The following is a 22,420-nucleotide window of genomic DNA, read 5'->3' as shown; positions in this document are numbered from 1 at the left end:
TTGAAATACCTTCTAAACCCATTGTTTTGAAATTTTCAAACACCCATCACCTCTATTTCTCCTCAAAACATTGTCTGCCTTTTGCTATATATAATAAAAAGAACAATAGGAATTAATGTAAACTTGATATATAATAGTAATTTTTGTACAACATTAGAACATTCAGTTGATGTACCAAATCGATGGTGAATACAAATTAATCGCGAATTACCGTAATCTGTGAAAATATGTTTTGAATAACACCAGTTAGCAAAAATATCCTAAAAATTAATTTATTATTTATAATTTTGACTAACTACTGTTTTGTTTATCTGCAATAAGAAAGTCTAGCATACTAATAATGTCATCTTTAGTGTAGACGCATCGCATTAAGTTCTTAACAATGTAGATAAAATGGTATCCAACTACTATATATTTGAAATTTATGCGTTTGATGTTTACAATGTGTAATGTGTGATGTATAGTGGTATATAGGAAAAATCAAAAGTGTTAAATAAAGTTGTACTTGAAAGTGATCTTGATTTCAGTTTCAAAAATTGTTGACAAACAAATGGCTATCAAAAATCTTAAATTACATTGTGATATAATCAACTTTTCTTGATGTGCTAGAACACAATCGTCATCTAGTTTGGACAGTGTGAATTAGAGACATTGTGCGAAAAAGACAAAAATTTCTGATTTTGTCAAACAAAATGGCTGCTGGTCAGTCATATTGTATAGAATCTCGCCAAAAATCAACTTGCATATTTTTAAAATAATATACTCCTTTTGTACAAAATCAGAGTAACCTTAGTAATTGTATTCTCAAACTATAAAAAAAATGAACAAATACAAGTATTTTTTGACAAAAAAATGGCAACCAGTCAGCCAATTGACCTAATTTAACCTACAATGTATTCGAAAAAAATATGAATGTGTATCAGTATGCCAACAGGCCTAACCCATATTCTATGTTTGAACAGACTCAACCAGTAAAACTTGGAGATAATGATCTACACATATAAAATATAATATATATTGGGTCAAATATGGGCACCAGGCCATTTTGTATCCGAACAGAAAAATAAATCTGGGGCATATGTATACTGTCATGTATCAACCATTTACCAAGTTTGGGGTAAATAAGTCCATGAACTTCTGAGATAATTTGACGAATGGATGATCACACGGACGGAACCCAATGTATAAGCCCTGGAGGCTGTGTCTTGTCAGGGCTAAAAATACATAAAAATTTATGCTGCTCAATAGGGAAACAGGATAAAACATGTTTTCATTTGGAAAGGAATGTTGTGTCATAACTTGTCAAACAGAGGAGTGTCTCAGCCCTATGAACAACCATTCCTATTGTCTGTTTTCAAAGTATATAGCGTACCTCAACCATCTAAAAAAAATACAGCATTGTATTACTCCATTACTTCCATCACTTCAAATAAATTACCATAATTTATTTTACCATGAATATTCTTTTTCACTGAAAACACACAATTTGAGTTGATACATGTAATTTATTTTCACATATTTCTCATAAATTACAGAAAAATATTACTTTCACTGTTCCACAAAAACAATGAAACAGAGTTGCGAGTGAAAGTTATAATAACATGAACAAAATTTTGTTGAGGGAATTGAAATGAAAACACTACATTTTGTACAGTATGACACAGTAAAATAATGCAGACTTGTATAATGTCTAGATTGTAATCGGCGAAAGACAAGCCATATTATTAAAACTTTTTAACTGATTATCAAAGTCTATTTCATTCATTGCACTCTAGCTAACACATTGCCAGCTGAAAACCTCCAGAGGCAATATGTTAATCAGCAAAAGTTTTTTATGCTGAGATCTGTTGTGAATAAATAAATTAATAAATACAGTTTATGGCACATAGTATATACCATATTTGCTTTATTAGAAGCACAGGCTCAAAGCTTGTAAATTGGCAGTTGTAAGTTATATTTTAATGATCCAAGATTAAAGATAGAATGAAAGAATTTTCAGTTTATGCTTGCTTTTAATAGAGCAAGTATGGAAGGTATGTTTCATTTTGTATAACTTATTCTATTCTATTCTCTAATGGTACAGGAGATCACACTTGCTTACGTCTTGTAGGCATACATGTGTACATCTGTCCGTAGTAACTGATTGGAAAGACATGATGTACATGATCATTATATGTACTCTTACATAAGGCTGTAAAAACATGTCTATGTTTTGACTGCTAAAAACATCAAGTTAATAAAAACAAAGACTATAAAGTTTATCAAACTGCAATAGTGGCGCACATATTCAAATTTTACCAGGTAACAAACATTTAATTTTGCACATGTTATATGAGTCCTTGATAAAACATAATGCATCACGATTGCTTTAATTAAAACTTCTAAAACAATATTAAAAATAAAAATATAATAATTGATTTAAACTAACAAGTATCACTGATTTTCATGGAACAAAATATGTTCTTTTTTTTAAATTTAATCCATACCCTGCAATTTGGTCCTGTTTCAAAACATTTGTATAACACTTATCGAACTAATGAGGCACACAGTGTTTTGAAATAATTACATGCAACTAAAGACACTAAAAAATACTGGTGTATGCAACTGTGCTATTTTCTCTGTGATATGTGATATTGAACCTTAAAAAAATATTCCAAGAAAAATTACATTACACACATACAAAATCCATGGATGAATTTCAAAACCAAAACATGTCCAAGCAACATAATAGTAACAGCATCACAGTGCTACAACAATGGCAGCTAATACTAGTAGATCAAAGTAAAATAACGCATATTTATATTACTACACAGTTACCCCCCGTACCTTATACATATTTGTTTTGGCAAGGAATATGTTCACTACAATGAGTTATAAGTTATATTCAAAATTTTAAAGCCACCTCAAGTTGTTTCCAGGGCTAAAATATAATTTGTTTATTAAATATGGACCCCTTGATAATAATAAGTATACTTGAGAATTTAAAAAGGTGGAGCATATTTTAAATGTTTTAAAATATTTTTAATTAATTGCACACTCAGTAAGTTGAGTATGATGCAATCTACAGTAAATTCTCTTAATTCAGTCACTCAATCCATAAGAATTTTTTTGAAGTATATTTCTTAACATAAAGTCCAGCAATTAAAAATGATCTAAAAAATCACAGGAGAAAACATGTTTTTTTGTTAGCTTATAAGATAATGTTTTTATGGGCAGATTAAAACAAGTTTGAAAATGTGATGATAATTCTTACAAAATACACTACAGTGATAAAGTGTTATATTTGTGATGCATTTTTTTTTTTAAATTGACTGAAATGAACAATACAAAGTAAATGTAAATCAAGATCTTAAAAAAAATAAGCAACAGTTCAATGTCACTTTATTAAAAAAAAAACAATTTAATAATTTAGTACTGTTTTGTCAGTGGTGATTTTATAATTTATAACATAATAATTTATAGAAGTAAAGGCCTGGCCCATGTATACATGTACTTTATACAACACAAATTGTCTTTTAAATTTACAATATATGGACACCACTAACCAATGTAATTCAAATTGTCATTCAACCAACACTCAAAGTATTTACATAATTCACATACAAACTGAACTTAATCACCGAAAAGCAAGTCACACTGTATAAATTTGTCATTATTTGTTATCTGCTGAATACAGTGCTTTAAGAAAAAACAAAACATGCATGGAGTAACAACAGTGTTGGAAACATTGCATATGAGTAAAGAAGTAAGGTGACAAAATATTTGACTACCAAACTTGGAATCCCGATTAAGGACATGTTTTGTTTTTACAAATAGCACTATGCATGTCTCTCTACGACTACTAGTATCTGGACTACCAGTAGGACTTGACTGAACTGAGTAGATTGTAAACAGCTATTCTGCCAAATTACATCATACATGGTGTGTTCTACTAGTAGTACCTAAAGTGGGAGACCAAGCATGGGTAAGTAAACAGCTATTCTACCACCTTTCACCAGACGATACCTCATATATGCCACCAGCTGTCACCTCTCAAAACACCTCCTTCCCACCTGTGCAGACAGTCTGTAATGATATGACCTGAATAAGCAGTAAGAAGTATAAACTGTAATTGACATGATATTAAATTTAATCTTTGTCGTTTATTCAGTTGCTGACTTCTGAGATTTGCCACTCCAGATCCTAGTGAATATTCCATATGTACTACTGTACTTATTGTACCATAGAACTTCCAGCTTTTCAAGACCACCAAAATAGTAATCAACAAAAAAGTAAAATACTGACACAATTACAAAATAAAACTGTAGGTATCTGTATGTATACATTAGAACCACGACTATTGTATTGTAAACTATATAGAATGCAAGTGCAGCAATGAATGATACTTGAATTCTCGTAGATATACCAGTTTCAACATTTTCAACATTAACAAAACGCTTGTTTTTATAAAATTCCTTTAAGACTTCTTCTTTTTCACTCCACTGCTCATTGCACCATTTTTGAAGACCTTCTTCATCGATGGGCAGTGTTGCAATTGGATGTCGCTTGATGTGAAAATGAATTTCTCTCGGGAAATCACCTTTTAAAATGTCAATCTCTCTCTGCGGTAGGTTCTGTGGGTAAGCGACAGAAACGTCATGGACAGCATCCAGCATGTTATCTGCATTATGTAAAAAATACAGAAATCATTATGGTACATTACACAAAGAAACAGCAAATGCCGGTACACCTTCAAGCTTCAGGCAAGAGAAGGTGTGGTACTACCCCGGTATAAGTAATTTTCTATACAGAAAAAGACAACATTAAATTGCACTATGTGCAACAAGAGAAATGTGGTGATTTAAGACACTATGATGTCTGGCACTTAATCAACAGAAGACGCTTAAAATACTGTTTTTAGGTCAATTTTAATAACACAACTTTTAAGGAAATAGTTGAATGCTTGTGACCTTGCCCTATGTTAACTGTTAATTGAACATAGATTTACAATTTTGGCTTAAAGTAGACATGGTTTCTAAAATATGGGCAGGGGTCATTTTTGTAACCCAATGTTTTTGTAAGTCAATGTTCAGAATTCAGCATCTTGTACGAGGGGCATTCAATAAGTAATGCCCCTGACCCACTTCCAGTTGTCTGATCCAGATGAAATTTTGCATGTGTAATGATTCACATCTCTATGGGTTATGTTGCAAAAAACAGCTCTGAACTAATTGTGGTTTCTGATTTACAGGTGTTCGAACTGAGTCAGGTGTGAAATGGAGTCAGTTGAGTGCCGCGCAGTGATCTGGTTTTTGTATTTGACTTTTGATGAAATGAAAGAAACTTATGGTGATGATGCCCCATCATATGACCTTGTAAAACGCTGGCATCATGAATTCAAACATGGCAGGTAGTCTGTGGAAACAGCTCCCAAACCTGGTCATCCCTCTTCTGCCATTGATGAGGCATCAGTCTGTCAAGTTGAAGCAGCCATTTTGGAAGGTTGACTCATTGTTCAAGATTAGTACAGGGTCTGTGGAAACTATCATTTATGACCATTTGCATATGCATAAGGTGTCTGCTAGATGAATTCCCAGGTTGCTCACACCATTCCAGAAGCAAGAACACGTCGAGTGCTTGGGGATGAATTTGTGCCAATTTGTGCTAAGAAGATGAGTCAAAGTTTTTCAAAAGACTGATTACACAGGATGAAACTCTGCTGGCAAGGTCATGCTCACAGTCTTCTGGGACCAGGACGGAGTAGTGATAACAGATTTCCTGGCAAAGAGTACCACAATTACAGGAGCCTATTATGCTTGACTTTTGATGAAATTAAGAGAAGCTATCAAAATCAACAGGTGGGGCAAGATCAGCAAAGGTATCCTCCTTCTGCAGGACAACACTCTGGACCACAACTTGCATGTCGCCAAATCAGAAGCTTCCTCCCCCATCCCCCTTACTCTCCTGACCTTGCACCCTCTGACTTTCATCTCTTCCCAGCCATGAAGTTGTTTTTGAAAAGAAAACATTTTCCAGATGATGCAGCCTTGATTTCTGAAGATACGACATGGTTGGAGGACCAACCTGGGGTGTTCTACAAAAACGGTGTCCAGAGCTGCATCAAACGATGGGAGAAATGCATAACTCTGGGTGCTTCCTATGTAGAGAAAGACTAATAACTGTGCCAACTTTCATAGGCATTACCTTTTGAACGCCCCTCGTAATTATGTTCTAACAGCTGAGACAAATTCCTACAAATTTTGATTTTCAAAATTTATATATTTCAACAAAGAAATGTTTTGTCGAATAAACTGCATGTTAAATACAGAATACATATTTTTGAGAACAATTTTCCTTTCAAAATGTGAATGCAATGTTACAGGTATGTATTTTTTCATTATTTTGGTTTTGATAACAGACATAATTTTCTATTGGCTTCCCAACGAGTTATTCATAGGAGTGCTTATATCAATTATCTCATATCTCTTTTCTATTGAAGTTTATGTATTTTATTGGTATGTTCGCAAATGTGTAATTAGTCAAGTAGAAACAGTCCAAAATTTGTAATCAGATTTTGATTATAACTTTTTCAAATTTTGCATGATATTTTCACACAGGACATCTGTCGTTTGAACTAATGGAAGATTTTATACAGATGAATTAGGTGACCAATTTTGATACAGTTTGGAATAAAATCAGTAAGGTTAGTGTGGACACATTACCGTTGACAATTATTAACAACAACAACAATGAAAACAACGATGACGACAGACATTTTTCCCTTAATATACCTTTCCCTTTCATCTTTGATGTAATGGGCAAGATAAAAATAGCAGTATCATTACCCTGTTGTAAAACAAAAAACTTACTTTTTCTCAAACTTTCCACAAGGAATGTAAAGCCGGTTGTTCTAGGATGTAAAACATAGTCATAGACAGGCAACCCATTCTTTTTGGCATACACAGCATTTCTCTCTCTGTTTCGTTCACTGAGATCCGTGCCTAAGGTGAACAAAAATGCACTCAATCAAGGAATGAGACAGTATGGATGGGTAAAATTTGAATGCAATTGGTACAACCAAGTATAAGATATGACAAAGGATATTCATTTTTGAAAAAAAGTCCACGTCCATTTTTTAGTGACTGTCAACATTAGTGCCAAATAATTATTTACACTCATGTGACAGACATGATACATAGTGGAGCCAGTTTATTTGTGCGATTCCTTCCTTTATTCGGCACCATGACATTCAAAATCCTTTCTAGCACAAAAATGATAATCAGCCATTTTGAAGATGTGCAAATGTGTTACATGATGTATTTGTAAAGTTTGAATAAGATCAGTCCAGCCATGTTAGCAATATGGCTCGAAAAACAGTCTTCGTTAAAAACAAGATGGCCATCAGTCAGCCATTTTGAATCAGATAATGAAAAAAATGATAAGTATCAAGAAGCTATTAATGGACATTCCAAGTTTGAATGAAATATGCCCATGCACAACCCGAGATCCAGTTACGAAATGGCCGAAATGCATGATTTTAATGAATTTTAGCTCTAAAATGGCCACCATTTGGCCATCTTGAATTGGATCATGAAAAAATGCATGTACTTATGTGTGATAAGATGTGTGTGTCAATTTTAAATGAAATCGGCCCAGTCATGTCTGAGATACAGGTGCAGGCGGAAGGAAACACAAATAAACAGAGGTGAAATTATAAGTTCCCATTTTCCCCATTGTCAGAACGGGGAAAAAAGATAACAGATAATGTTCGTCAGGGTCTTATGATAGTATGTGTATGTACTATGCATGCTTATATCTTCTTCAAGAATGATAAAAATAATCAATTTTGGTGCATTTCTAAAAATACTGAAAGTTGATGCATGTAATTACATATGTGTTAATGTAAGGCATATAAAAGGTACGGGTAATAGCTCAGTAGTGATGCACACATATACTTCCGAAAACAACATAGCTTGTATTGCTCAACCTAGTTACAGAGCCAAAAGTATTACTGGCCTAAAGTTTTTTTTAACAACCGGTACAGTAAAAAAAATTAATCAAATGCTGTAATACGTTTAAAAAAGTAAGAACAGGTTAAGGGACTGTTATAGGTCACTACGCCATCAGTTGCTACTGTAGAGAAATGCCCCTATAGAGTCCCCAGGTCTTGCATTCACCCAGCAATATTGAAACACTGGTGTACATGTGGATTGAGTATTTGATCACAACATGTACTATAATTACCGAATGACACATTTTTTTTATTAACACTATGCAACATAAAATGGTCTGTTTTAAACAGAAAATTACATTTTTATCTAGTGATTTCCAAATGATTAACAAAATTACATCCATTCCCGAGGCCATTCATCTTCACCGGCCAAGTGTTGTTTATTCGGTCATCGACATGCCAGACAAGGTTCATTAATTTGGTCATTGCCTCACCACTATACCTTGGCAGACTATAAACCTTTATTTACAGTTGATGAAATCAAACACAATAGCATTTCCACTTTAAAGTCAGCACAAACAATAACCTTTTTGTATTTTGGTGTAGACCCTGTGAAAAATACTTTGTAGTAATCTAACTAGATTTGCACAGTTCAACAAACTTTGATGGACACACAGGAGTTTTCATGTAAGAACATGTTACATCAGCCATGTATCATACATAGGGCAAACTATTGAACCTGCCATATAATAGACCCTCTGTCATTGAAAATGACATAGTCCCTGTTGGTATTATGTGTGCAAGGAAACAATTGCATACAATTGCAATTGAGTCAAAGCATAAGGTAGAATTTATTGTGTATTTGTGTTATTGGTTGAGGCATGTCAGAGATATGACCCTGGGAAGAAAATTATATGCACCAGTGTTTTATGTTACCGTTACATACCTTCAGGAAACATCAGTATTTGTGTGGGATGTCTGAGTGCAGAGAAATAGTCCACAACGTCTGACAGAATTGCTTTATCCAATTCCCACCTACGATGGACAAATATGAAAGCAGCGACTTGCATGGCCCATCCTGAATAAAGATAAACTTTAACATTTGATTTTCTCACCTGAACCAACTTACTCCAAATATATTTGAAATTGGGAATAATGATATATAAGTTAACCTCTACCAATACTAGAAGGGAAGGCAATGGTGAACAGGCGTGTCTATTACAGTTGATTTTCACATTGCTGTTAAAAACAACAATGCATGTGCATCCTTCACAAACAAGCTCTTTATGTTTTGATGAAGTTAAATCATGTTTTGATGAACAGTCCAGGATATATTGAAGATAAGCCGATTAAGTATACAAATAAGATTACCGGTATTCAAATTTACTTCAGTGACAAAAACAAAACAGTGGTTCTTGAGCTACAACTGATTCAAACAGGGTTGAAATGCTTTTCAATTAAACAAATTAGCATTATTGTGCATATATTTTCATTATAAATTGTTTTTACAAACCACCATATTATGCAAATGAGATAATTAATATGTACAAACCTAAAACTAATCAGGCCTCTGGTGCACCTGTGTAACAATTATGTTTGACTGGAGTTTGATCACTGAAATTTGTGGAACAGACCCACTAGAACTGTTTAACATTTTTGTTACTCATAGAACAAATATTGCTTTCAGGGACTTACCTCCACCCGGCGCATGTTTCAGCTCATTTTTTAGCATGATTTTCTCATAATGAAGTTGACTTCTTCGTATAAGACAAGACCAGAAAAACAACCAATCAAGTCTAGTCCTGTGATTCATTATGATCACACTCTTATCACCATGTTTGAACGCATCTCCACTCACAACAATCTTGATACCATACACTTTTTCTAAAATATACAATAATTTTTCAGCGATTATTTCAAACATCACTTTTAGTTTGTTAATAACAGTTGATACACCATTGTCACAGCCAGGGATTTTCTAAAGTTTTATTTTACTGCAAAAATGTGGTATATGGTATGTGGTATATAACCATTGCACGTCTGACCATTCAATAATGCACAAAAACTCTGCAGATGCCTGCTTCATGTCAGTAGTAATAATTACTAAGCCAAGCAATTCTTCTATAATTGTCAGTATGACTAGTGAGGCATTTACACATATAACTTGTTTTTATCAGCTTTTTATATATCCAGCATTTATTGCAGATCATGAATTCCAAGGAAAAAAAGGAGCATGAGTGTAGCTAACCAAAATTGAGTTCAACATGTAAATTCCATTAATGTATTATAAAGAGTTGTAATATATCTACTATAAACTTACCAAGGAAAGCCTGTAAGAGCCAGGGGACACAAGACATGGAAAAAAAAGAAAGTGAGATCAGGATAAATCATTTAATTAATGCAATATGAATTGTGAAATTGGTTGAATTTTATAATAAATAAGAAAGCTAGAAATACATTTTTGCAGCTTAGAACTCATTTGATAAGGCTTTTCACTTGCACATAACAGACAAAAGTACTATGTAAAACCTAATAATCGCTAATGAAATAATAGTTGGTGTTGTCTACATATGCGCAAGATTTGTTTTGCAGAATATTGATTTTCCTACAATCCAAGTGCTCTCCCAGTAGCAAGTATGAACGTAAGTTTAGATTGCACATGATATGCATTAAATACCGACATAGACTTTATTTTTGTCAATATATCGTTGAAAACATAATAGGCCATAGGTGTGTTTTGATGTTGATAATTTCTATATACATTGTATTTATTGATCTACTGGTATGTGATTTGTTTCAATTTAATGAATATTTATTGATCTACTGGTATGTGATTTGTTCCAATTTAATGAATATTATTGATCTACTGGTATGTGATTATAGATGTTATACATAATTATTCCGCTCCAGTTTAAATAGAAAAACATTCTATCTTTCCTTTCTGGCTGATATTCCATTATTAATTTAGTGTACGCAATCACTGATTGGTTGATCTCCGTCTGCGTGGAAAACGACTAAATGTTCCATTTCCCCTTTTAAAGTTTAACGATAGTTCCGTTCAAGTTTTGTCCATGCTCAACTGTGTGGGTCAGTTATTCATCGTTTATGTTTTATGACAAGTCTCTGTAACTACCAGAAGTTTATACTTGTAAATTAGTTTGATGAGCAATTCAGTTTACGTTGAATAAGTAATTTGTGAGTTTTCAAGCTTAAATTGTTCTGTTGAAGTCCTATCTTATGTTGGAACGTGGCTGACCAAACCCAACTACAAAATTATCCCACCTACTCAATCTTTGATAATGTCTATTTTTGCACAAAACTAAAAGTCTCTATCTTTGTATGTATGGGACTCATATCTCACTCATGCATGGCATAATGACCACTGCCATTTAAACTGATCTTTATTTTGCAGGTCTGATCATGACAAGATATAAAATTATCTCTATTACTGATTTTGAAATATTTAATAATTTGTTCAGCTTGAATATAGTACATGTAGTCTATATTGCCTGTACATTTATCACCAAAAGTTATTAGACTTATATTTGGTTACATCAGTATTGAACATAAGTTTGAGAAATATACAAACGTGATGGGTGGGACCACATGTTTAACATGATGGGTGGGACCACATGTTTAACATGATGGGTGGGACCACATGTTTAACATGATGGGTGGGACCACATGTTTAACATGATGGGTGGGACCACATGTTTAACATGATGGGTGGGACCACATGTTTAACATGATGGGTGGGACCACATGTTTAACATGATGGGTGGGACCACATGTTTAACATGATGGGTGGGACCACATGTTTAACATGATGGGTGGGACCACATGTTTAACATGATGGGTGGGACCACATGTTTAACATGATGGGTGGGACCACATGTTTAACATGATGGGTGGGACCACATGTTTAACATGATGGGTGGGATCACATGTTTAACATGATGGGTGGGATCACATGTTTAACATGATGGGTGGGACCACATGTTTAACATGATGGGTGGGATCACATGTTTAACATGATGGGTGGGACCACATGTTTAACATGATGGGTGGGACCACATGTTTAACATGATGGGTGGGACCACATGTTTAACATGATGGGTGGGACCACATGTTTAACATGATGGGTGGGACCACATGTTTAACATGATGGGTGGGACCACATGTTTAACATGATGGGTGGGACCACATGTTTAACATGATGGGTGGGATCACATGTTTACTCACATAGGGATGGTACGCTTTTCTGGAAATTCCCTAGATATGGTTCAACTTTTCCAAGAAAAAAAAACCTTAACAAGGATGTAAATTTTCAGAATTTACAACAAAAACTGCCTCTTTTGACTCGGATAATGTCATTTTTACGCAAAATATTTTTTTAGCTATTTTTCAGACCTATGTTACATTCCCTGGTTTGTAAAAAGAATACATTCTATTGTTAGGTTTGCATATTCACTGGGCTTTATTAATTTTAGCAAATTTAGATATCATGAAATAAGCGAAAATAAAACCAAGCAAATAATTAATCTCTTTACAGTAGTAGACTCACCAGTGGGAAACAAATCCAACAAGCAAGAAGATAGTCATTGAGTTTTCTATACAGTGGAGTATAAATAAACAATAGAGGCAAGAATGGACCCATTATAAATATAGAACCAAGTAAACTAGACATCCAGAAGATCACAACCACAAAGAAGACACCTCCTACTGGATTACGTACAAATTCCACCATAATGGCTACATGTACAGAGTGGTGTTTAAGATCTGCAATACAAAAGTACAAGTTTATAGTTAAAAAATAACATTCTTTTTAACTTTGCCATTTATTTATTATTTATTACATGTATTTTGTTTTTTCGATTTTTTGACAATTGTGATGATTGTGAAGGGCACCTATACACACAAATACAATATTAGAAGCGCATGTAAATAAAAAATAGCATTTATTGTATACTGAATTATACAAATATGACTTATTATGATTTTAAACACACCTTTGTAAACTTTAGAGCAAGTGTATGCGAGTACCGTAAATATGATATAGGTAAATTTTCAAACAAAATCATTTTAAAATACGCAAAGACAGCTACATATTACAGTCGTCACACTGCAAATACAACGATTGTAGTGTTTTAAATATTGGACATGCCAAACAAACATTCTAGTCTTTAATTTTCCCAGTGTTTAAAAATGAAAAAATCAGTTAAAAATTAAATCTGCATCACCACACTATTTTTGTAAGAGTTTGATCATGTATGAACTGTTGACACATAACATTTTGTTTTATTTGCATAAATTAATATTCATGCAAAATGAAAAAAATCATCTTTTCAATAAAACTGTGCCAAAATGTATTTCAGTAAATTTACTAATTCTATCATTACAAAATAAAATAAATAATTGAAAAATTGTTATAAAAGTATTTTTTTAAACCACAATTTTTATATGTGAAGGAATGATCACATTGAATTTTACTATAGTACTAGTAGTACTATATTGCTAAAGTGTTTTAGAATCTTATAAACATATTCTTGACAATAAGGTTTTATTTATTTTTCCCCCAATTCTTTGCCAAACCAACCCAAAAGTTTTTTATAAAAAAAACCTGCACCGTTTTTAACTTCTGTGTAAATTCTATGCAAAGATGTTATTTTATTTTTATTGAGACAAGTATTTTCATTACAACACTGCAATTATAAATTACTGCATAAAGAATTGTAAAAGCCCGAGTACAATCATAGACAGTACTGTCTATGGTACAATTTAAAGTCCAAAGTTTAGCAGAATTCAGCCACTGTTACGTTGAAAAGTTGTTAAAATACATCACCCTCTCTTTCAGTTTCCTTCAAATACCGTATATTTAACACTTGACTGAACGGCACACTCAAAACAGCGAATCACTTAGTGGGTCACAGTGGGACTAAGAGTGGGTGTATCTGATGAATTGGGGGCTGTACCCCTATCTAATAGGTCAGATCAATGTCTATCGATCCATAATAAACTTCTCGTGAAGATGAGAGAAGATTCAGCCCCATGGGATTTGCCAAATAAACTCAGATATCACGACCAGTTTGTGCTCATCTGATGTACGATACTGAAGCTTACCCTACCTGATCAGATCGGGGTCAGATTTTCATCAGCAAATAACAAATTTGTTACCGAAATCACACACAAAAGAAAGCCAGTTATCAGCTGAATACGCAGGTCAAAGATCAAAGTGTGAAGAGCCAGCAATATTTGTCACTAGTGCGCATGTCTCGAGAGAGGGCGCTTTTCCAGTTAATTTTGTCTGAATTGTTTTCATTTTGTGACTTTCGTAGTGCATTTAAATATTCCGGGAATTAAAGTGAGGATTGTGATATTACTTGGTTTATGTAACTGATATATATATATATATATAGGGAGTACAAGTACTTTCACAAGGTAAACAGACATCGTATCTCCGCTTTCAGTTTCACTTCAACCGAAAAATGGAGGAAGAAATGGAAATAGAAACTACAACCTGCGCCGACAATGAAACTATTTCTACAAGAAGACGAAATCCATTTGGTACAGCCACGTTGAGATCACAAGAAGCGAGTCACAACCATCAAATGAACATCAAACGTAAGTTGGTGTTGTCTAGTACTAATAATTTGAGATGATTCTTATAGTATTTTTTTGTAACAAAAACAATAATACAAAAAAGACTTCAACAAAGGAGAGCGAGAGGGCTGATGTCGGTTGTTTACGTTTGTTGGTATTTGTCTTTCTATTGTCTGCATTCGTTTGCCAACCTTTTGTCTACATTCGTATTTTTCATAGACCATCAATACAGTCCTCACAAATTACACATTCTCGGGTTGTAAAAAATAGTTCTGTATCGAGTTACTGTCTCATGATAAAAGATATAAACCTACATTGGTTTCGCGATCTGCTGAATTTTCTGATTTGAAGAAAACTACCTTGTTGTTTGTGTACTAGCGGTAGTACGGTACCAGTAACATGGAAAATTAGTGGGCCATGTTGCCAGGACGCTAGCATAAAGTTGAAATATTGAGAACTATTGGCACTGTGCTGCAGCATATTTTGAAGCCAACAGTATTGTAAAATCATTGTTTATCACTTGGTTATAATTTTTTACTGATATTAGTGATAAATGAAATATGCTAAATAAAATCCACATAATCAAATAAAATTAATATAGAACTTGTTTTACTGGAATAACCTTGAATTATCAAAGTAGTAAAAATTACATACCAGTGAAAACTGATGATTTCACAATACCAGAATATGTACCAATTAATTGTATTGGTGTTGCAGCTGTGAGACACAATTATGCTATAATTAACTCCAACCTACAATTATTTTATTGTTTATATGCAAATATCATAAATAGACATTTGCATATCAATAGTACGATAGTATTTGATTAAAAATTCATAAAATTTAGAAGACAACATTTTTCTGTTGGTATGGGAAAAAAGTTTGTGATTGATGCTGGCAATATTTGGAGAGCTGTAATGTGAGTCTGTCTTACAGACAGTATTGATCAAATATATAGAGGCAATGTTATAATATAATTTTTAGTGCTTTTTTGTATAAAGAAAATATACCATTATATATTTGAAGTATAAAATATATTGTTCTTTTTGTTTGCAGGATCAGCTCTTGAGATTTTGATGCATAGTGGCAGTCAACAAAACAGCCTTCCATCGTTGGGTTCATTTGAAAGCATGAATGATGAAGATCTTATAATTCCCCGAAGCAGACATGATTGCTGGATATGCCACCAACCAAGTGACACCATACCATGCTCCTTCTGTGAACACCAATCATGTGAACTGTGTGTTCGTCAGTGTGAACGCTGCTGCGGAGTCTTCTGTAGTTTTTGTTCTACTGTCAACTACACCGGTAAACATGATAAACCTTTCTGTCTTGGCTGCAATACTGAAGTCAATAAAACCAAGCATCTACATTGAGTCAGGAGTCATCATGAACGACCAGTTTAGATTCTGACATAACCAGGGTATTTTTTTATCAAACGAAAGAGAATCCATTGATACGGCTTGTTGTGAATTCAATTCCTTCTAAAGGGCCATTAGTAAATTTGTTTTTTTGTTTTTTAATTCATGAGCCAAGATTATCTACACATGGGGTCAAATTATAAATTGTACATAGATAGGAACAGACATGTGAAAAATGAATTTATGTTCAAATAAAAAAATGATTTCCAGATATCTGAATATATTCATCGTAAACATGTGCCTTGAAAAATTACTGTGTACTCATTTAGTGCATGATAAATATACCAACAAGTGCAGCATATGGCCCTTTAAAACCTATTAAGTTGCTTTTTTCTACATCAAAGTATGAGTACATTTGAAACTTTTTTTGTACTGATATATACAATATTTATTTTTCACAGTATTAAAAACTTGATTTGAATATTTTTTATAATATTAAATTTTCATGAAATATTTGTAATTTTGCATACATTGATGGAAATACATTAGGTGAGCATCAAAAGTGTAGAATGTTGTTGCGATATCTTTTTGTTGTTGTTCGCACTGTTCATTATTCACACTTTGGAGATTGTCAGAACTGCCACCAATTCAAGAATACTAGTAAGCTGATTAAATAGCCATGTTTTTAAACAAATTGGTTTTGTTCGAGTAAGAATTAACTTTTTAATACAAATGTGTAGTAATTGTTTGTGTAATTGCTGTTTCTATGTATTTAATATTGTCTTGTTATTTAAATTAATGCATATTTAATGGTTACAGCTGTTTGTACTCATGCAGGTTATTTATGTTATCAGTTTTAAGAATATAATAAAATGGTGCATTTTATTCTAGAATGATGAAGTCAATTTGAATGCTTTCTGGATTCTGGGTGATCTCGCAGATCCTGTTGGTATTCCTTTAGTAGAAACTTGATTGTTGTTTCAACAAAACGTTAATGTACACATTAATGTACATAAATAGGAAAATGTAATTGTAAAATACTGTATACTTCTACAAGACTGATACTGGTTCAATTGTAAAACAATAATCTTTTATTAACTCCCCATAAATGACAGTGTAAATCCTTGAAAATGAGTGATTTGTGTAGTTTTTAAAATCAAAGTTCTAGCACAAAGTTTTACAAATGAGGCCAATTCAACTACACTACATGTTTTGTAAGTGGTTATGCAGCTGACTACTCTTCTTACTACTTTTTCAAAATAGAGTAACAGGGCAACAACTACTGTATATGTTTAAAAAAAATCAAACTTTCAAGTAACATTTACACATCACTTGAAAACTATAGCATGAATCCTGGAAAATACTCAACAAATGTCTCAACTTCAAATCAATATAAGTTTCCAGCTTGTTCTATATTTTCAAATAGATATTTGTGTACTGCTGTGAAATCTTAAAGTGGGGGGGGGGGGGGGGGGCGTCACGTGCGCATGCGTCAGATGGCCATAGCGTTTCATTGTTTACAAACAAGCGCCTGCCCGTGAGCCTTTCCCTTTTTAGCGTGTGTTGCTATAGTCGCTTGGGATTCAATTCCCGCGCGTGCGCACGTGACGAGCCTCCCGCTTTAATTGTTAAACGGATTTGAACGAGGCCCTCAACGGTCGAAATAAATGTTTATTGCATTGCTTGGTGGCGCTTTTTTAACCCGACTGTTGCTAATTGCTGCTTTTAGGTTATACAAAAATTTATAAATTCTGCTACAATACATTTAAAAATAAATTGATCAAATAAATGAATAAATTCAACATTGATGAAATGTAATGTGCGAATCGTACGTGAGTGTAGTTTGGCTTGTACCCGTGTCACAGCTTGCGTTGCTATATAACGATGGTTTGCAGGTAGTACACCCTTTCTAATTTAAATATGTAAAAAATGCGTTAATCGGTCGACTCAGGCTGTCAGCTGTAGTCAATCTTATTGATCGTCACGGTGAACGTATTTGTTATTAGATACACGCTATTAGATGTGTCGCTTTCTGTTCTGCAATTATTATTAGCAGTAGTGTGTTACCCGTGCTGGTTGCTATGCTATACGACACGAATGTCGTTACTTGCGTGATCCGACGGAATTATCATCCATGATGAATGAACAGTGGCAGATTGGAACTTGATGGTTTAGCAGGTATTTTATCCCACTATTATTTGTATTCATACCGCTGAAGATGTGGTACATATTTGTCTGTGGTCTGATTTACACATTATCTAGTTCTTCACTAGCGACTAGAGACGCGACCACGGCGACTTTTAGTCCTATCTCCGACTGTAAACCATTGTAAGCTTAAAGGACTGTGGTCGCCGCGCAGTGCGTGTTCGTAAATCATGTATTAACCGCAATACCCATGCTGTAACCAATCGCGGTGACATTAGTTCGCTGGGAACTACGGTTAAATTAGCTCACTCGTCTGAACCTATCATAACCCCGTACCGTTACATTACTTTAGGCGTACGTCAGATGTTTCGTATTTTTTCTGATTTGTTAACGTCGCAAAAATGAAAGACAATTTGTTGAAAAGTTCGTTTGAAAAACTTAATGACAATGAACTCCGCCTGGCCAGAAACTTTACATGTAAAAATGGAATACATGCATACATTGTAGACCCCCTGCTTTCCCGCAACAAAATGCATCTCAAATAATTCCATCCGTATTAGTATTTTTGTTGATACTTCTAGATATTTCTAGAAAATGCTCAATAACAAATTGTATTGATGTAGCGTGAATTTTCACTTGGATTTTAATTTATCGAATTATCAACGAAATAGTCGAAAATAAATGAAACCACACCTAATTAGAATCCTACCCATGCACGAACAGAGGTTCATTACAACCATCGTGCCATACAACTTGTTTTAAGTTTAACGGGAACAAATTCACTGTTAGCTGAACAAGTATGCTGATTTGATTAATATTCCGACACGTTCAGATAATAATACCTTAAATATACTAGTATATTATACTTTAAAATGTAGAACAGAAATATTATGAAAGACAAGTTAATTTCCTGCCAACATTGAAAGCCATATTTATCGGTGCAATGTCTGTTGGATTTATTGTAGGAGCATTTTGACACTTTTAAAATCACCGTTAGTCAGGTAATTGGAAGGGGGGTTGTCTAAAAAATGTTCAAACCTTTACAAGAACAGCTTGAAATTTAAAATGTCCAGTTGTCAAAAAGTCAAAATAATTGCAACATATTGGAACCGTCAACGATTTATTGTGATATATTTCTAGGGTCACCCACAGTGTTAGTGCACCGTCAAAGTGTCTGCACCAGGTTATCTTTTGTAGGCGAAAACAACACTAACATACATTTTGTTAAGTAAAATTATCACAGAAGCCTGCTGGAATGTTGATGTTTTTGTTTTTATCGCGTATTTGACGAAACTAAGGTATAATTTTTATTTTAATAACGTACTAGTAAATGTTATCAGTTGATATCAGTTGATATGAATTGTGTGACTCTACCCGCTATCTACTTTACACGTACTATTGGATTTACAACATGTAATTATGGCACGTGGTTTCCAGGCCCGTAGCCAGCACTTTTGAATTGGGGGTTCGAAACAACAATAATATATTTGATGTGAAACGTGTGAATTTTATAATATTCAAAAAGTGTCTTTGAGCTCTGTTACATACATTTTCATATTCTCGGTTTTAAATTCAATTGGTTTACTTTGTGTTACGTTGGTAAGTTATTTTACATAACATCTTCGAACTACTTTGCTATTTTAGAGAAGGGGCCCTGAGCCATTCTCCACCCACAGACAAACACACCCACACCCTTGATCCACCACGGCAAAATGTTGTACACAAAAAAGACAAGACTGTACGTATCTTAGGATTATTGTCTACGCATTTTAAGGTAGAATGCTACTCACGAGGTTTTTCGCTCTTCGCAGATGTTAGCGCACATAAAAGTGACTCGATTTCATGTCGAAATCTGTCTACAATTATTCATTTTAGTATTAGTCAATTTTGTATTATGTAATTAAACTTTCTTAAACTGTACCTTCAATAAAGTGATCCAGCAAACTGGCGGTGCCCCTCTCAGCAATGTCTACTTGAAACATTAGCGTAAACAAAGTCTGGGGTGTGGTGGCGCTCTTCTGTATTTGCATCATAGCATTGTCGTTGATAGTACACAGTCCCTCGGAAAGTTATTGAGGTGTTGTTAGTTATACAGTAAGTGAACTGTGACAAACGATTATATTTCCTCACGTAACAAATGTAGTATTAGTAATTAAAACGATGATGTGGTTGTAATGTCATTGGGGTCGATCGTTGATGTTGGAGACAATTGGAACGGGAGAGTCGTAGATTGTACGGCCAGGACTGTCTTGATTGATGAATGAATGTATGTATGTGAAACCAAAACGTGTAACACTACGTATTGACAGATAATTCGATCATCGACTGCAGGCTGTTAACTGATACCACGAATACAATTGCAGTGCAGTTTAGGTGTGAACACTTTCAGTAGACACGGTGTTTATGTAACAGCCCCAACTCACCAACGTCATCACGGAATTTATTGACCCAACTCATTTATGCACATTTAAGTCTAAAACCGATATGCGGACAATCATGATAATGAAATGACTCGTTTTTAGGTATCCCACCCGCTGCTGACTGACTTGAATTTCACCAGTATGACAAGTGGCGAATATAACCCTGATTGAAAACATTAACTGCATTCGTATTGTTTTCAACAGAAGGCCATAGTGACGTGTACTACCAGCCTAGAAGTTGTAGAGTTACCATGGGGAAACGAAGGGAGGTAAGTAGCAAATATCTACCTGTGATGATATGATAAGACATCGGACAAGAAATTAGAACGGCGATGATATTGCAATAGATATAGCTGTTATCTTGGCAATATCGTCAAACACTATCCCGCTGTGGCATCACATTTCTATCTCTAATTAATTAATTAATTAATTAATTTATATTTATTTATTATTTGCAGTTTAAGTGTTTTGTGATGGGAATTGCCACGGCTTCCATTTCTTTCTTCTTCATATTTATGTTCACGGAACAGTACGATGTACACTCATCTAAGACGCTTCCCCAGTTTGGTGACGTCACAGACAGGTACTAATGACTATTAATAAGCATGACTTTCTTTGCTTCACGAACAAATGTGACGAAATCATTTATTGCGCCAACATGTATAATTCTAACGGAACTACTTATGAAAATGCACGTGTAATTTGAATTAATAGTACGTACCAGTTTTCAAATCGTTTAGGCGTTTTGAATATCCATGAGGTATTTATTTATTTTTAAATGTACATAAATTTAAATAATTCAAACTCAATTTTCTTTACCGTTTCAGGACCTATATGAACCGTAAACCCCTGAAAACCTATGAAATGGACAGGTCTCTTTCTCACGAATGTGACAAACAAACGAACATCGCATTCATAAAACCACACAAAACCGGCGGTACGACGTTGGCATCCATCGTGAATCGCTTCGGCTACGACCGGCATGCATCGTTCGTTATCTGCAAGTATAATCGTCGGAACGGTCACCTGCGCCAACTGGCGATACGATCGACAAGCCCTGGGAATATCCTGCTACCACCTGTGAACAGACGTGATGGTAACTGGAGATCTTATAGGTATAATATGATAGGGGTACATATTAGATATAACAGGACTGCGATGAATTCATTTATGGTACCAAATACACGTTATATTACGATATTGAGGGAGCCAGTCGCGCAGTTTGAATCCTTTTTCAATTATATGCACTTGAACGCTGCAGTGACACGCGCTGGGAGACCAGTAAATACGACTGCCCTGGAAGCTTTCATGGAAAGACCAGATTTTTATCTCCCAAAACTTTTTTACGACCGAGACAAAGATTCTCGGAACAATCAGTTCTACTATCTTGGATTTGACATGAAGTTTCACGAAGACGAACTAATGATAAACGAGACTATTCAAAGGTTGGAAGAAGAGATGGATATGGTGCTCATAACGGATTACTTCGACGAATCTCTCGTAGTCATGAAGAAATTATTCTGCTGGGAAATGGAAGACGTGTTGTACATCAGCAAGAATCAAAGAACTCATCGAAGCGAAGTGCCGGCGGAATTAGCCGAGAAAATCCGAGCATGGAACCGAGCAGACGTTCTATTGTATGACCATTTTAACAAAACACTTTGGCGGAGAATACACGAATATGGACCTGACTTTAAAAGTGATTTGGCGCAATTTCGCTTACATCTTAGTGAAACCTTCGATGAATGCATCGACTCCAGTGGGTTGCAAAATCCGCTCAGTAGAAAAATTGTGTACAAGGCAAAAAAGCACACCAGTAAATTTTGTAAGAGTCTTACACGAACGCATTTGGAAATGCATAACAAGATTTGGAAAAGACAAAGTCCTCTACGGTAAACTTTGGTTCGTTGCCATGGAAATGTATAAATGACATTACACATTTACACGCAAATTCACACAAATCG

General features: G+C 34.4%; 3 protein-coding genes across 3 annotated transcripts; 2 read left to right on the top strand and 1 right to left on the bottom strand.

Annotated features, from left to right (window-relative positions):
- Nucleotides 1–1,485: 1,485 nt before the first annotated feature.
- Nucleotides 1,486–14,148, bottom strand: LOC100374367 (lysocardiolipin acyltransferase 1-like). The gene is made up of 7 exons (XM_085505939.1): nt 14,056–14,148; nt 12,495–12,709; nt 10,251–10,260; nt 9,626–9,814; nt 8,877–9,008; nt 6,849–6,980; nt 1,486–4,660 (listed from the first exon to the last, which is right to left on the bottom strand). Exons 2-7 carry the CDS (start codon nt 12,675–12,677, stop codon nt 4,143–4,145), a joined length of 1,164 nt encoding a protein of 387 aa, XP_085362065.1. The 5' UTR covers nt 12,678–12,709; nt 14,056–14,148; the 3' UTR covers nt 1,486–4,142.
- An 81-nt stretch (nt 14,149–14,229) lies between these two features.
- LOC100371400 (uncharacterized) lies at nt 14,230–16,185 on the top strand. Its single transcript, XM_002732927.4, has 2 exons — nt 14,230–14,551; nt 15,587–16,185. Exons 1-2 carry the CDS (start codon nt 14,416–14,418, stop codon nt 15,904–15,906), a joined length of 456 nt encoding a protein of 151 aa, XP_002732973.1. The 5' UTR covers nt 14,230–14,415; the 3' UTR covers nt 15,907–16,185.
- A 5,105-nt stretch (nt 16,186–21,290) lies between these two features.
- Nucleotides 21,291–22,352, top strand: LOC100374220 (galactose-3-O-sulfotransferase 3-like). The gene has a single exon (XM_078007742.2). The coding sequence runs from the start codon at nt 21,291–21,293 to the stop codon at nt 22,350–22,352; it is 1,062 nt and encodes a 353-aa protein (XP_077863868.2).
- Nucleotides 22,353–22,420: the final 68 nt, after the last annotated feature.

This window comes from Saccoglossus kowalevskii, chromosome 2 (assembly GCF_978046115.1).
Source record: "Saccoglossus kowalevskii chromosome 2, keSacKowa6.1, whole genome shotgun sequence".
Lineage (NCBI taxonomy): Eukaryota > Metazoa > Hemichordata > Enteropneusta > Harrimaniidae > Saccoglossus > Saccoglossus kowalevskii.
The sequence above is the reverse complement of the archived record's forward strand: the minus strand, read 5'-3'. Positions and strand labels throughout refer to the sequence as shown.

Bases quoted from the DNA above. Each gene is read 5' to 3' on its own strand.
- LOC100371400 (XM_002732927.4), top strand. From the start codon at position 14,416: ATGGAGGAAGAAATGGAAATAGAAACTACAACCTGCGCCGACAATGAA. The intron at 14,552-15,586 runs GTAAGTTGGTGT...TTTTGTTTGCAG, and splicing joins CCATCAAATGAACATCAAAC to GATCAGCTCTTGAGATTTTG.
- LOC100374367 (XM_085505939.1), bottom strand. From the start codon at position 12,677: ATGGTGGAATTTGTACGTAATCCAGTAGGAGGTGTCTTCTTTGTGGTT. The intron at 9,009-9,625 runs GTAAGTCCCTGA...ATCTTTATTCAG, and splicing joins GAAACATGCGCCGGGTGGAG to GATGGGCCATGCAAGTCGCT. The intron at 6,981-8,876 runs GTATGTAACGGT...TGTTCACCTTAG, and splicing joins AATACTGATGTTTCCTGAAG to GCACGGATCTCAGTGAACGA.
- LOC100374220 (XM_078007742.2), top strand. From the start codon at position 21,291: ATGAACCGTAAACCCCTGAAAACCTATGAAATGGACAGGTCTCTTTCT.